Here is a 16,911-nt window from a genome sequence, read left to right on the forward strand (position 1 = left end):
TTGGCGACAATACAGCTAACATAACCAAAGCCATGAACATGTTTAAATGGACCCATCATCCATGTCTTGCCCACACAATCAACCTGATTGTAAGAGAAGCTCTGAAGGTGATGAAGCCCACTGTGGACAAAGTGAAAGCAGCTGTGGATTACTTCCACAGGAGCACAGTAGGTGCTGAAAAACTAAAGTCTACACAACGCCAGATTGGGATGCCTGAGCTGAGGCCTAAACAAGACTGCACTACAAGGTGGAATTCAACATTTTATATGTTGAAGCGGTTTCTTGAGTCAATGGTTGCCATCACCTCAACCCTGGCCATTGTCAATGCACTTGTTGATGCTCTGACTCAAGAGGAATGGGAGGTGGTGGAGGAGGTGTCCTGGAACCCTTTGAGCAGGTCACTGTGGAGATCAGTGGAGAGAGGTACAATAAGCAGTTATTACTACATCATTATCTGGAACCCTTTGAGCAGGTCACTGTGGAGATCAGTGGAGAGAGGTACAGTAAGCAGTTATTACTACATCATTATCTGGAACCCTTTGAGCAGGTCACTGTGGAGATCAGTGGAGAGAGGTACAGTAAGCAGTTATTACTACATCATTATCTGGAACCCTTTGAGCAGGTCACCGTGGAGATCAGTGGAGAGAGGTACAGTAAGCAGTTATTACTACATCATTATCTGGAACCCTTTGAGCAGGTCACCGTGGAGATCAGTGGAGAGAGGTACAGTAAGCAGTTATTACTACATCATTATCTGGAACCCTTTGAGCAGGTCACCGTGGAGATCAGTGGAGAGAGGTACAGTAAGCAGTTATTACTACATCATTATCTGGAACCCTTTGAGCAGGTCACCGTGGAGATCAGTGGAGAGAGGTACAGTAAGCAGTTATTACTACATCATTATCTGGAACCCTTTGAGCAGGTCACCGTGGAGATCAGTGGAGAGAGGTACAGTAAGCAGTTATTACTACATCATTATCTGGAACCCTTTGAGCAGGTCACCGTGGAGATCAGTGGAGAGAGGTACAGTAAGCAGTTATTACTACATCATTATCTGGAACCCTTTGAGCAGGTCACCGTGGAGATCAGTGGAGAGAGGTACAGTAAGCAGTTATTATTTAACCCAGTATTATATATGTATATGAGCAGTAGATGAGAATGTTGTATCAGTAGACAAACCATGAACCCGAACTAATAAGTTACTGTTCTCTCTTTTCAGCTATGTGACAGCCTCAAAAATGATACTCCTGTGTAAGGGTGTGGTGGCTAATTTCTGTATTACCAAATGAGGAGAAACAAACTTCCTACACCAGTCAGAGTTATACTTAAACTACATTTTTAATAATTAAGAGCTTTTGTAATAGCACTTGACTTTCAATGATGCACCATCTCTAATGAACCATTGAAAGTGACAACACAAAAGTACAAAGGTCTTTTATAGCCAAGATACACCCCTCTTAACGTACATGACGAACCACAGATCTTAGGAACAGTTCACAAAGGGACTTTATATTTGAGAAAGGAGTATCCTGTAGCCAGATAACATTCGCTATAAATTATCGTTCAGTTTGGTCCCTAATGACGAGGTTCTAATCTCGTTCCTGGTACTTCATAGTACAAATACACCAACTCATCCAATGGCATATATCAATTGTCAACTCTAGATACTCCCATCTCAAGTAAAACCCCCTCTTGACTCCACTCCTGGACAAGCTCACTGAGGGGAGTGAGCCTCCAGGTCATACACTATCCCAGGGTAAGTGCAACATGAGAGAGGACATACAATGGTTCCACATTAATCACGCCATCCCTTCACATGGTTTAACAATAGGTAAAGACACATTCACAAATGTAGACAATGTTCCAACCTGTCCTCTTCCCTTTCTGATATTCTGCATAGCACCAGGGACATGTGAAAGACAAGCCTGACCTCTCCCCTCTCTGGGCCTCAAGTGACTGAGCCCCAGGTGACTGGGCCCCAGGTGACTGAGCCCCAGGTGACTGAGCCCCAGCTGAGGGAAGAGGTGCAACTGCCAACACCAGAATCCAAAGGGATACATTCTAATGACAAGTATCTCACAGAAGCATATTATGCAAATAAAACATCTTAATTATCTATGTTACCCAACTAATTCTGATTCATCTGCCACAAGGGTCTGCAGCGAATCACAGCCAGCCGCCAGAGAGAAGTGAATGTAACCACAGGACATGTAACAGAGTTGATGGACACCCTGTGTTCATCAATGGACAGAAAGTTTCACAGAATGTAATATAATCACGTGCTATCAGAAACCTCTGCACTTGACCCCAGGTTTAAGAAGTTAGCCTTCAGTGATGCCAGAGCGATTGATGAGGCTCTTCAAAGAATAACCTCAGCAGCAGGGATGGACAGCCCCAGCAATCAGCTGGCTCAGGCACCAGGGCAACAGGAAGAAGAGGGAGGAAGGGAGGGACAGCCCCAGCAGTCAGCTGGCTCATGCACCAGGGCAACAGGAAGAAGAGGGAGGGAGGGACAGCCCCAGCAGTCAGCTGGCTCAGGCACCAGGGCAACAGGAAGAAGAGGGAGGGACAGTCCCAGCAGCCAGCTGGCTCAGGCACCAGGGCAACAGGAAGAAGAGGGAGGGACAGCCCCAGCAGTCAGCTGGCTCAGGCACCAGGACAACAGGAAGAAGAGGGAGGGACAGCCCCAGCAGCCAGCTGGCTCAGGTACCAGGGCAACAGGAAGAAGAGGGAGGGACAGCCCCAGCAGTCAGCTGGCTCAGGCACCAGGGCAACAGGAAGAAGAGGGAGGGACAGCCCCAGCAGTCAGCTGGCTCAGGCACCAGGGCAACAGGAAGAAGAGGGAGGGACAGCCCCAGCAGTCAGCTGGCTCAGGCACCAGGGCAACAGGAAGAAGAGGGAGGGACAGCCCCAGCAGTCAGCTGGCTCAGGCACCAGGGCAACAGGAAGAAGAGGGAGGGAGGGACAGCCCCAGCAGTCAGCTGGCTCAGGCACCAGGGCAATAGGAAGAAGAGGGATCAGATGGAGCAGAAGCACCAGCAGTAGTGCCAAAAACGTCTGCTGTTTGGATGCTGTTTGACGACAGAGCAACTGGGGATGCAGCACGAAGGAATTTATTTATTTTTTATTTCACCTTTATTTAACCAGGTAGGCAAGTTGAGAACAAGTTCTCATTTACAACTGCGACCTGGCCAAGATAAAGCAAAGCAGTTCGACACATACAACAAATACAGAGTTACACATGGAATAAACAAAACATACAGTCAAAAAAACTGAAGTATACAGAATGGTGTCGTCTGCGTAGAGGTGGATCAGAGAATCACCAGCAGCAAGAGCGACATCATTGATGTACACAGAGAAGAGAGTCGGCCTGAGAATTGAAACCTGTGGCACCCCCATAGAGACTGCCAGAGGTCCGGACAACAGGCCATCCGATTTGACACACTGAACTCTATCAGAGAAGTAGTTGGTGAACCAGGCGAGGCAGTCATTTGAGAAACCAAGGCTATTTAGTCTGCCGATGAGGATGTGGTGATTGACGGAGTCGAAAGCCTTGGCCAGGTCAATGAATACGGCTGCACAGTATTGTCTCTTATCGATGGCGGTTATGATATCGTTTAGTACCTTGAGCGTAGCTGAGGTGCACCCATGACCAGCACGGAAACCAGATTGCATAGCGGAGAAGGTACGGTGGGATTCGAAATGGTCGGTAATCTGTTTGTTAACTTGGCTTTCGAAGACCTTGGAAAGGCATGGCAGGATTGATATAGGTCTGTAGCAGTTTGGGTCTAGAGTGTCTCCCCCTTTGAATAGGGGGATGACTGCGGCAGCTTTCCAATCTTTGGGAATCTCAGACGATACAAAAGCGAGGTTGAACAGGCTAGTAATAGGGGTTGCAACAATTTCGGCAGATAATTTTAGAAAGAGAGGGTCCAGATTGTCTAGCCCGGCTGATTTGTAGGGGTCCAGATTTTGCAGCTCTTTCAGAACATCAGCTATCTGGATTTGGGTGAAGGAGAAATGGGGGAGGCTTGGACAAGTTGCTGTGGAGGGTACCGGGCAGTTGACCGGGGTTGGGGTAGCCAGGTGGAAAGCATGGCCAGCCGTAGAGGAATGCTTATTGAAATTCTCAATTTTAGTGGATTTATCAGTAGTGACAGTGTTTCCTAGCCTCAGTGCAGTGGGCAGCTGGGAGGAGGTGCTCTTATTCTATATGGACTTTACAGTGTCCCAGAACATTTGGAGTTTGTACTACAGGATGCAAATTTCTGTTCTAAAAAGCTACTCTTAGCTTTCCTGACTGCCTGTGTATATTGGTTCTTGACTTCCCTGAAAAGTTGCATAGATGCCATAATGGAGGTCCGATCCTATTTGGAGGAGCCCCTCTGTAGATCCTCTGAGCTGGTGGAAGAACAAGGCCTCTGTCTACCCACGGCTTCCTAAAGTCATGGCAGGGAGACTCTGCATAGTGGCCTCATTCGTTCCCTCTGAGAGGGTCTTCTCAAAAACGGGACAAATAATTACTGAGAGAAGAAACCGCATCAGCCCCTCGACAGTGAGGCAGCTTGCATTTCTGAATGCAAATCTCTCATAAAAGCAAAATATGGTCAGCATTGCTGTGTGCTGCTGATTATAACATGGCACTAAAGAAGAGAGAGAAAAGAGGGACCTGTTTAATGTTTTTAGTGGAATGCTGCAGATTTGCACATTGTTATTTATTTTTCTTTGATATGGTGCAATATTCTATTATTATGTTGTTCAGATTGTATTCATTTTGAATTGTTACATTTATATGCACTTGTCAGAGTGTTGCTAGGAGTGGTGGTAGGAGTCAGGCGCAGAGAGCAGAGGTACAGAACTTCGTGTTTATTTCGAACAAAAAAAACTAACACGATCAACGCCAACACAAACGGCGTGGGTAAATTGCCAAGTGCCCAAAACAGGTGCACAGCATGCAATTAATAACAAGTAATAAATCGCCAGCACATCCAACGATAAAATACAACCTGACGTAAAATAATCCCGCACAACACTGGGCGGGCTAACCAGGCTTAAATAACCAAAATCAAAAACCCAAATGAGGGACAGGTGCAAACAATAAGACATACCAAACGAAAAGGAAAAAAGGATCAGCGGCGGCTAGTAGGTCGGTGACGACGACCGCCGAGCGCCGCCCGAGCAGGCAGGGGAGCCACCTTCGATGGGATTCGTGACAGCACTTTGTTTATATACATTAAAAACTTATACTTTAAATGCAAATGTTTAATAGCATTCTTTTTCATAACAAACCAATGCATTTTAAAATACATTGTGGTTAAGGTAGAGTATGATTTCATTTAATAATTTAATTAGAATTGTTTTAACACCAATCATAGTCAAACTATCGCAAACTCTTTGACTTGAAAAAAATACAAAACATATAATTTTTAATGAGCCGTTTGGGAGCCAAAAGAGCTGAGCCGAACGAGTCGGAAAGCCCATCAGTAATGTGGACTGTTTCCCCAACAACCTGACTCTGCTGCTCTCGGCTGCTCTCGGCTCTTTCCGTTCTCATCGGTATTCCTAAACTGTACGCGCGCTATCGATGATGAAAAGGCTCCAGCAGTGTTCGCGCGCCTCATAAAGAGAGAGAGAGAGAGACAGAGAGAGAGAGAGAGACACAGAGAGAGAGAGAGAGACAGAGAGAGAGAGAGACACAGAGAGAGGGAGAGAGAGAGACAGAGAGACACAGAGAGAGAGAGACACAGAGAGAGAGAGAGAGAGAGTGATAGAGAGAGAGAGAGAGAGAGAGACAGAGATCCGCAGAGCTGGAGCGATCTTCCCACGACCGAACCGCTTCAGGACCTGACAACAGTGAATTAGACACGCAACCCTCCTGCTGTCCGGTAACCGGGTCGCCATGCCGACCGTCTGATTAGCCGTCTGTGTGTCTGTCTGGAGGAACTGGACCGTTGTTCGGCGGTTGTATGTCGACGCCTCTCGGTATGAAATGTCTGAACTAACAACGATGAGGAGGAATCTACTGCTCGTGTTTCTACTGACTGTTATCTGCTTGAGACGCGAGGCGCTCTGCGGTTCTCCCAGTGTTCAGATCGGTAGGTACATTCATATATATTACATCTGGGGGAAAAATGCTCATATAACATATATATATATATATTGCATTAGACAGTGGCCTATGTTGTCTCCGTGTACTGACACGTAGTCTGTATATTAGCCTGCATAACACTGGAGCGGTGGTTTCATCTGCATTACGCTGCATCTGAGATGGCGGGAGGGAGAAACGGGGGAGGAGGAAGAGAGGGAGAGAGAGGAGGGAGAGAGAGGAGGGAGAGAAGGAGAGGGGAAAGAGAGGAGGGAGAGAGAGAGAGAAGGGGGAGAAGGAAGAGAGAGAGAGGAGGGAGAGAAGAGGGAGAGAGAGAGAGAAGGGGGAGAAGGAGAGAGAGAGAGGAGAGAGGAGAGGGAGAGAGAGGGGAGAGAGAGGAGGGAGAGAGAGAGAGAGGAGAGAGAAGGGGAGAAGGAAGAGAGAGAGAGGAGGGAGAGAAGGAGAGGGGAGAGAGAGGAGGGAGAGAAGAGGGAGAGAGAGAGAGAAGGGGGAGAAGGAAGAGAGAGAGAGGAGGGAGAAGGAGAGGGGAGAGAGAGGAGGGAGAGAGAGAGAGAGAGAGAGAGAAGGGGGAGAAGGAAGAGAGAGAGAGGAGGGAGAGAAGGAGAGGGGAGAGAGAGGAGGGAGAGAGAGAGAGAAGGGGGAGAAGGAAGAGAGAGAGAGGAGGGAGAGAAGAGGGAGAGAGAGAGAGAAGGGGGAGAAGGAAGAGAGAGAGAGGAGGGAGAGAAGGAGAGGGGAAAGAGAGGAGGGAGAGAGAGAGAGAAGGGGGAGAAGGAAGAGAGAGAGAGGAGGGAGAGAAGGAGAGGGGAGAGAGAGGAGGGAGAGAGAGAAGGGGGATTAAGGAGAGAGTGAGTGATGGGGTATATGTGAGCTATTGAGAAGGCAGAAGGGGTTCCAGGCCTTCTCTTTAAAACAGATTAAAGATGGTGTTATTAATGATCAGGTCTGCTTCCTGCTGCATTATCATGGACGACAGAGCTGGGTATCATACCAGGCCTTGATTAGGATTATTATTGGTATTATTATGATTATTATTATACAGTAACAGCAGTCGGGGATTCAAGGCCTGTTCCAGACAACCTCACGGTGACTCCTCATAGACTGATAGTTAAATAGGCCTGTTTCAGTTCAATATGTCGGATTTAGTTCAATATATCTATTTCAATTAAATGTGTCTGACAGTTAAATGTGGATGGCTGTTTCAGTTCATTATGCATGGAAGTCTCAGTTCCATATGGATGGCAGTTTCAGTAAAATGTTGCTGTTTCAGTAAAATGTTGCTGTTTCAGTTAAATGTGGATGGACGTTTCAGTTCCATATGGATGGACGTTTCAGTTCAATATGGATGGAAGTTTCAGTTCAATATGGATGGACGTTTCAGTTCATTATGCATGGGAGTTTCAGTTCAATATGGATGGCTGTTTCAGTTCATTATGCATGGAAGTTTCAGTTCAATATGGATGGATGTTTCAGTTCAATATGGATGGCAGTTTCAGTAAAATGTTGCTGTTTCAGTTCAATGTGGATGGCTGTTTCAGTTTCAGTTTGATATGGATGGCTGTTTCAGTTCAATATGGATAGCCGTTTCAGTTCAATATGGATGGCAGTTTCAGTAAAATGTTGCTGTTTCAGTTCAATGTGGATGGCTGTTTCAGTTTGATATGGATGGACGTTTCAGTTCAATATGGATGGCTGTTTCAATTCCATATGGATGGCTGTTTCAGTTCAATATGGATGGACGCTTCAGTTCCATATGGATGGACGTTTCAGTTCAATATGGATGGACGTTTCAGTTCAATATGTATGGACGTTTCAGTTCAATATGGATTGCTGTTTCAATTCAACATGGCTATTTGAGATAGATATGGATGGCTGTTTCAGTTCAATATGGCTGTTTGAGTTAGATATGAATGGCAGTTTCAGTTCAATATGAATGGCAGTTTCAGTTCAGTATGGCTGTTTGAGTTAGATGTGGATGGCTGTTTCAGTTCAATATGGATGGCAGTTTCAGTAAAATGTTGCTGTTTCAGTTAAATGTGGATGGCTGTTTCAGTTCCATATGGATGGACGTTTCAGTTCAATATGGATGACAGTTTCAGTAAAATGTTGCTGTTTCAGTTAAATGTGGATGGACGTTTCAGTTCCATATGGATGGCAGTTTCAGTTCAATATGGACGGATGTTTCAGTTCCATATGGATGGACGTTTCAGTTCATTATGCATGGAAGTTTCAGTTCAATATGGATGGACGTTTCAGTTCATTATGCATGGGAGTTTCAGTTCAATATGGATGGCTGTTTCAGTTCATTATGCATGGAAGTTTCAGTTCAATATGGATGGATGTTTCAGTTCAATATGGATGGCAGTTTCAGTAAAATTTTGCTGTTTCAGTTCAATGTGGATGGCTGTTTCAGTTTGATATGGATGGCTGTTTCAGTTCAATATGGATAGCCGTTTCAGTTCCATATGGATAGCCGTTTCAGTTCAATATGGATGGCAGTTTCAGTAAAATTTTGCTGTTTCAGTTCAAGTTGAAGCTCGCATCCGCTACAAGTCCATGGTGCTTGCCTACGGAGCTGTGAGGGGAACGGCACCTCCGTACCTTCAGGCTCTGATCAGGCCCTACACCCAAACAAGGGCACTGCGTTCATCCACCTCTGGCCTGCTCGCCTCCCTACCTCTGAGGAAGCACAGTTCCCGCTCAGCCCAGTCAAAACTGTTCGCTGCTCTGGCACCCCAATGGTGGAACAAGCTCCCTCACGACGCCAGGACAGCGGAGTCAATCACCACCTTCCGGAGACACCTGAAACCCCACCTGTTTAAGGAATACCTGGGATAGGATAAAGTAATCCTTCTAACCCCCCCCCCTTAAAAGATTTAGATGCACTATTGTAAAGTGGTTGTTCCACTGGATATCATAAGGTGAATGCACAAATTTGTAAGTCGCTCTGGATAAGAGCGTCTGCTAAATGACTTAAATGTAAAAATGTAAATGTAATGTGGATGGCTGTTTCAGTTTGATATGGATGGACGTTTCAGTTCAATATGGATGGCTGTTTCAATTCCATATGGATGGCTGTTTCAGTTCAATATGGATGGACGTTTCAGTTCCATGTGGATGGACGTTTCAGTTCAATATGGATGGACGTTTCAGTTCAATATGGATGGCTGTTTCAATTCAACATGGCTATTTGAGATAGATATGAATGGCAGTTTCAGTTCAATATGAATGGCAGTTTCAGTTCAATATGGCTGTTTGAGTTAGATGTGGATGGCTGTTTCAGTTCAATATGAATGGCAGTTTCAGTTCAGTATGGCTGTTTGAGTTATATATGGATGGTTGTTTCAGTTCAATATGGATAGCTGTTTCAGTTCAATATGGCTGTTTGAGTTATATATGAATGAACGTTTCTGTTCAATATGACAGTTTCAGTTCAATATGGCTGTTTGAGTTAGATATGGATGGCTGTTTCAGTTCAATATGACTGTTTGAGTTAGATATGGATGGCTGTTTCAGTTCAATATGGATATCTGTTTCAGTTCAATATGGATATCTGTTTCAGTTCAATATGGATATCTGTTTCAGTTCAATATGGATATCTGTTTCAGTTCAATTGTCACAAGTATAGAGAGGAGTAGGCAGGAGGCAGTCGCAGGTTTAGAACTACTGAATTTATTAAGTGAGGGAAAAAATTTGATCCCCTGCTGATTTTGTACGTTTGCCCACTGACAAAGAAATTATCAGTCTATAATTGTAATGGTAGGGTTATTTGAACAGTGAGAGACAGAATAACAACAAAAAATCCAGAAAAACGCATGTCAAAAATGTTATAAATTGATTTGCATCTAGAACACACTGAAAGGGTGTGAGGTTAGTGGAGGAGTGACGGAGGGCGTTTTGTTCATATTCTGCCCAAGGCAGCACACAGGTACCTACCCAGTTCCTGATTTACCCTTTCCACCTGCCCATTTGATTGGGGATGGTACCCGGAGGTGAGGCTGACTGTGACCCCCAGTCGTTCCATGAAGGCCTTCCAGACACAGGAGGTGAACTGAGGACCACGGTCAGACACAATTTCCTCCAGGATCCCTAGTGCCGGAAGACGTGAGAGAAGAGAGCCTCCGTGTTCTGCATGGCCGTAGGGAGACCAGGCAGAGGAATCAAACAACAGGCTTTGGAAAACCGGTCCACAATGGCCAGGATGGTTGTGTGCCCCTCTGAGAGGGGAAGGTCTGTGACAAAGTCCACGGAGAGATGGGACCAGGGGCGTTGTGGAACCGGCAGCAGGTGGCGTTTGCCATAGGGGAGGTGTCTCAGTGTCTTGCTCTGTGTCATATTCGTGTCTTTAGGTGGCAGGGAAGTCAGGCGCAGGAGAAACCAAGTTGGTTAATATGGAGTATTTAATGAAAAACAAACTCCAAAACCAAAGTACAAAATAAAATGGGTAAAGGATTCCCATCGCACACCGATACACAAACTCACGTAACATAACATCCAAACAATCACTGACAAGGACATGAGGGGAAACAGAGGGTTAAATACATAAGTAATTAATGGGATTGGAACCAGGTGTGATGGAAGACAAGACAAAACCAATGGAAAATGAAAAACTGATCAATGATGGCTAGAAGACCGGTGACGTCAACCGCCGAGCACCACCCGTGCAAGGAGGGGCATCGACTTCGGCAGAAGTCGTGACACTCTGTGCGCAGGTGGAGCAGGAAGTGACGTAAACCCGGACGTCCTGGGCAAAGGTGGGCCAACAGTACTTGGCGGAGAGACAGTTGTTAGTACGGGCTATACCCGGGTGCTCCGACACAGGTGCTGTGTGTGCCCAGGCGAGGAGACGGTCCCGCACATCAGTGGGCACGTAGGTAAGCCCCTCGGGACAGTGGGCAGGTGAGGGCTCGACGGATGTCCGCGTCCACATTCCACATGACAGGAGCCACAATGAAGGGCAGAGTGTCCACCTCCGCGATGAAGGGCAGAGACGAGTCAGGATGAGCCAGAACAGGTGCGTTTGTAATACGTTCATTGAGCTTACGGAAGGCTTCGTTGGCCTCCTTAGTCCAGCGCAGCTGTCGATGTCCTCCCTTCAGGAGGGAGGTGAGAGGGGCCACTACTGTGCTGAAACCCCTAATGAAGTGCCTGAAATAGTTGGCAAAACCTAGGAAGCGCAGCACCGCTTTTATGTTGGATGGAACAGGCCACGACCGTACTGCACTGACCCTCTGCTCTTCCATCTCCACTCCCGCGGTGGATATCCGATAGCCCAGGAAGGAGACCGCCTGCTGGAAGAAAAGGCGCTTCTCTGCCTTGGCGTACAGGTGATGACCTATCAGCTTCTCCAAAACGGACCTGACATGAGAGACATGTTGCTCGCGTGTAGTGGAGTACACCAAGATGTAGTCTATGTACACCACTACACAGCGACCCAACATGTCTCTAAACACCTCATTAATGAAGGATTGAAACACAGAGGGTGCATTTGTCAGGCCGTAGGGCATTACCCTGTATTTGTAGTGCCGGTGCTGCTGTCAGGCCGTAGGGCATTACCCTGTATTTGTAGTCCCCGGTGCTGGTGCTGAAGGCGGTCTTCCATTCATCCCCCTCTCTGATGCGCACCAGGTCGTAGGCACTACGTAAATACAATTTGCTAAAGTACTGAGCACCGAGCAACTGTTCTATCACAGTGGGTATGAGAGGCAGGGGATAACTGAATTTAACAGTTGCCTTATTCAGTGTCCGGTAATCAATACAGGGGTGGAGACCTCTATCCTTCTTCGCGAAAAAGATGCTGGAGGAGGCCGGAGAGGTGGACGGACGGAGGAATCCTTGGGCCAGCGCCTCCTGGACGTAGGCCACCATTGGGTTTGGTCTCTGCATGCGAGAGAGGGTAGATGTGCCCCCCGCGGGAGGGTAGAACCAGACAGTAGGTCGATAGCGCAGTCCCATGGGCGATGAGGGGGCGGGCACGTGGCACGAGTCTTCAAAAAAGCCACCTGTAGGTCCCGTTATTCCTCCGGGATAAGGACGTGGGTGGCCAGGTCTGGACTTTCCACAGAGGTGGCATCGATAGACACAGAGAGACACCTCCCCTGACATTCCTGCGACCAACCCAACAACCTCTCTGTCCACGATATCCTGGGGTTATGCAACTGTAACCAGAGGAAACCTAAAACTGCGGGGTGTGCAGGAGAGTCTAAGATGAGGAAAGTGATGCATTCATGGTGGTTTTGAGCAACTGTGATGGAAATGGGAATCGGGGTCTGGCACACCAGTCCTGTTCCTAGGGGACAGTTGTCTAGGGCATGGACTGGGATAGGGGGTTGTAAAGAGATTAGAGGAATGCGTAATGATAGGGGGTTGCCACTGACTGGTCTAGGATATTGCCTGCAGAACCTGAGTCCACTAGTCCGGGAAGGTGACAGGAAGGAGGACTGGCTGGGTGGACAGAGAGGAGCAAGGCACGTCCACGCCTACCTGGGAAGGTGCAGGAGTGCCCCCCGGCCTGTTGCTTCCTCGCCTGGTTCTCCTACAGGGAAAGGTGGTCCGACTCCCCGCAGTAGGAGCAGAGACCCTGTTGACGGCGGCTTTGACGTTCCTCGGGGGGAAGGTGCGTCGTGCCCACCTCCATGGGCTCAGTCTCGCTGGAGGTTCCTGGAAGAGACCCGAGACCCCGGGATGGGCGACGACGGGCACGTAGGAGATTATCCAGGCGGATGGCCATGGCGATGAGCTGGTCCAGCATGAGGTCCAGCTCGTTCTGGACATCCGCCAGTAGCCCGCTACGGAAAATTGTCAACAGGGCCTGGTCATTCCAGCCAGTGGACGCAGCCACCTTCTGGAAATCCAGAGTGTACTCAGATGCTGTCCTGGACCCCTTGTCGTAGACGGAGGAGATGCTCACCACCCTCTCGGCCCTCTGTAGGGTGGTCAAAAACAGCACGGGTTTGGTCCAATCCTTACGACGCCCGTGACAATACTGGTGTGCAACAGAGAAAAAAATTAAATAAAACAATATGGGGATGAGGTATGTAGATTGGGTGGGCTATTTACAGATGGGCTATGTACAGCTGCAGCGATCGGTTAGCTGCTCAGATAGCTGATGTTTAAAATTAGTGAGGGAAATATAAGTCTCCAGCTTCAGCGATTTAAAAAATAATAATTGTTAAGATTTTATTATTATTCTTATTTTTTTGCAATTCGTTCCAGTCATTGGTAGCAGAGAACTGGAAGGAAAGGCAGCCAAAGGAGGTGTTGGCTTTGGGGATGACCAGTGAGATATACCTGGTGTTGTTATCGTGACCAGTGAGCTGAGATAAGGCCGAGCTTTACCTAGCATAGACTTATAGATGACCTGGAGCCAGTGGGTCTGGTGACGAATATGTAGTGAGGGCCAGTCGACGAGAGCATACAGGTCGCAGTGGTGGGTAGTATATGGGGCTTTGGTGACAAAACGGATGGCACTGTGATAGACTGCACACAGTTTGCTGAGTAGAGTGTTGGAGGCTATTTTGTAAATGACATCGCAGAAGTCGAGGATCGGTAGGATAGTCAGTTTTACGAGGGTATGTTTGGCGGCGTGTGTGAAGGAGGCTTTGTTGCGAAACAGGAAGTCAATTCTAGATTTAACTTTGGATTGGAGATGTTCAATATGAGTCTGGAAGGAGAGTTTACAGTCTAGCCAGACACCTAGGCATTTGTAGTGATGGTGATGGATAGGTGATGGATAGGTACGTGTTTACATTCCACCATTTACAAACCCGTTTCCATTCACAACCAGACCACCCCAACATCAACATACTGGATGTGAAAACACTTTCTATGTTTTGCAGAACAAACAGCTAGAAGATAAATGTTCCCAATGACATCATCTGGTGGGTGCATCATGGGATTTTATCTCTGAGCAGGCAAAGTTTACTTTACGTTGGATGGCTGTTTCTGTTCAATATGGATCGTCATGGAAATATCTAGATGTTGACGCAGCTGAACATTCTCTCTGTTTAATACAGACAGAATCAGAGTGTTTCTATACAGTCTCTCTGTTTAATACAGACAGAATCAGAGTGTTTCTAAACATGGTCTCTGTTTAATACAGACAGAATCAGAGTGTTTCGAAACAGTCTCTCTGTTTAATACAGACAGAATCAGAGTGTTTCTATACAGTCTCTCTGTTTAATACAGACAGAATCAGAGTGTTTATAAACATTCTCTCTGTTTAATACAGACAGAATCAGAGTGTTTCTAAACAGTCTCTCTGTTTAATACAGACAGAATCAGACTGTTTCTATACAGTCTCTCTGTTTAATACAGACAGAATCAGAGTGTTTCTATACAGTCTCTCTGTTTAATACAGACAGAGTCAGAGTGTTTCTAAACATTCTCTCTGTTTAAAAACTTCTTCAGCCTACCATCCCGTTAGCGGGATCATTTTCCAGCGAAAACTCCTAGCGACATTAGCATAACGAAATTCAATATATATTTTTTTTCAAATATAGGGCTGTCTCATATCGTTTTATAGATACACCTCTCTTGAATCGACCCTCGTTGTCCGATTTCAAAAAGGTTTTACAGGAAAAGCACAATATTAGATTATGTTAGAGGAGTACATTGTAAAAGTCGCATCATATGAATTTTCCGAGCAAGCACACCCATCACATATAACCAAAAAACAGCTAAATGCAGCACTAACCTTTTACAAACTTCATCAGATGACACACCTAGGACATCATGTTACACACAGCATGCAATCTTTTGTTCAATAAAGGTCATATTTCTATATAAAAACAGCATTTTACATCGGCACCTGAGGTTTGCTAACTATTTTCCCATATAATGCGTCCCGGGAAACAGTGCTACAATTTTATAAATTACTATTCGAAAACGATTTTTTTAATATATATTGTCAATCTAAGATTTATAGATGAATATCTCTTGAAAACACCTGTCAAAACAGATTTTAAATTAACTTTACAGGGTAATCACACTTTGAGATCAAATGGGATGCGATACCCAGAAATTGAGCTCGAAAACCTAGCTCGGCGCCACCTGTGAACAATAGCACGTAACATCTGATATTGTATAATATCGCCAATAATCCCTCACCTTTAGTTGTCTTCATCAGAAATCACTTCCCGATGTCCCAGGTCCATGACAAATGTATTTTCGGTCGAAAAAGTCCATGCTTTATGTTCCATTAGCTTCCTCTTGTTAGCGCGTCCTAAGGCTGTAATCAAATGTTGATCCGTGGGCGGCAGCTGTCTAACGCAAAATGACTGTTTACGGTAAGTTAGGGTCGTTCAAACATGTCAAACGTTGTATCAAGTAATCGTCAGGGCCTGTTTCAACAAGAGAGCCAATCAGATTCGAGTGGGACGATTTCATTGTGTTTCAAAAAACTTCCAAAGGTGGGGGCAGACACGGCCGCCAACGTCACAATGCTCATGGCCCTCCGACTGTGACCAATTGCCACATCGTCTCTTTCACTGAGTTTCTACCGTAGAACCCTCAAAACACTTTGTAAAGACTGGGGACATCTAGTGGAAGCACTGGAAAGTGCTCAATTTTCATTTTTTTACGTTGTGATTTATAGGTAAGGCTGTGAAGTCGAGTCCACAATTCAGATTTCCACTTCCTGGTTCAATCGGTCTCGGGGTTTTGACTGCCATACGAGTTCTGTTATACTCACAGACACCATTCAAACAGTTTTAGAAAATTCAGGGTGTTTTCTATCCATATAAAATAAGTATATGCATGTCTTAGCTTCTGACTTTGATTAGTAGGCCGTTGAAAATGGGAACGATTTCTTTCCAAAATGCGCTGTGGCGCCCCCTATCCTAGGGTAAATCCAACAGGTTAATACAGACAGAATCAGAGGGTTTCTAAACATTCTCTCTGTTTAATACAGACAGAATCAGAGTGTTTATAAACAGTCTCTCTGTTTAATACAGACAGAATCAGAGTGTTTCTAAACAGTCTCTCTGTTTAATACAGACAGAATCAGAATGTTTCTAAACATTCTCTCTGTTTAATACAGACAGAATCAGAGTGTTTCTAAACAGTCTCTCTGTTTAATACAGACAGAATCAGAGTGTTTCTAAACAGTCTCTCTGTTTAATACAGACAGATTCAGAGTATTTCTAAACCAAGCCATTCTGGGTAGACAACGTCAGGAAGTTGAACCACAGAACACAGGGAAACAACATACAGAGTACTGCCAGACCAGCTAGATAACCAGCTAAACATTCTCCCAGAGTGCTGCCAGACCAGCTAGATAACCAGCTAAACATTCTCCCAGAGTACTGCCAGACCAGCTAGATAACCAGCTAAACATTCTCCCAGAGTACTGCCAGACCAGCTAGATAACCAGCTAAACATTCTCCCAGAGTACTGCCAGACCAGCTAGATAACCAGCTAAACATTCTCCCAGAGTACTGCCAGACTAGCTAGATAACCAGCTAAACATTCTCCCAGAGTACTGCCAGACCAGCTAGTTAACCAGCTAAACATTCTCCCATAGTACTGCCAGACCAGCTAGATAACCAGCTAAACATTCTCCCAGAGTACTGCCAGACTAGCTAGATAACCAGCTAAACCTTTTCTCAGAGTACTGCCAGACCAGCTAGATAACCAGCTAAACATTCTCCCAGAGTACTGCCAGACCAGCTAGATAACCAGCTAAACCTTTTCCCAGAGTACTGCCAGACTAGCTAGATAACCAGCTAAACATTCTCCCAGAGTACTGCCAGACCAGCTAGATAACCAGCTAAACATTCTCCCAGAGTACTGCCAGACCAGCTAGATAA

At 46.0% G+C, this 16,911-nt stretch overlaps 1 protein-coding gene across 1 annotated transcript in view; it reads left to right on the plus strand.

Moving 5' to 3' along the window:
• Window positions 1-5,747: 5,747 nt before the first annotated feature.
• LOC115184064 (glutamate receptor 2-like) overlaps window positions 5,748-16,911 on the plus strand; it is a gene marked incomplete at its 3' end in the record, with an annotated part of 49,256 nt that continues 38,092 nt past the window's right edge. Inside the window, exon 1 of the mRNA XM_029745063.1 lies at window positions 5,748-6,095. Coding sequence (XP_029600923.1) covers window positions 5,990-6,095 — 106 coding nt within the window. The remainder of the gene's footprint in view (window positions 6,096-16,911) is intronic.

The sequence above is a fragment of the Salmo trutta genome, unplaced genomic scaffold (genome assembly GCF_901001165.1).
Source record: "Salmo trutta unplaced genomic scaffold, fSalTru1.1, whole genome shotgun sequence".
Lineage (NCBI taxonomy): Eukaryota > Metazoa > Chordata > Actinopteri > Salmoniformes > Salmonidae > Salmo > Salmo trutta.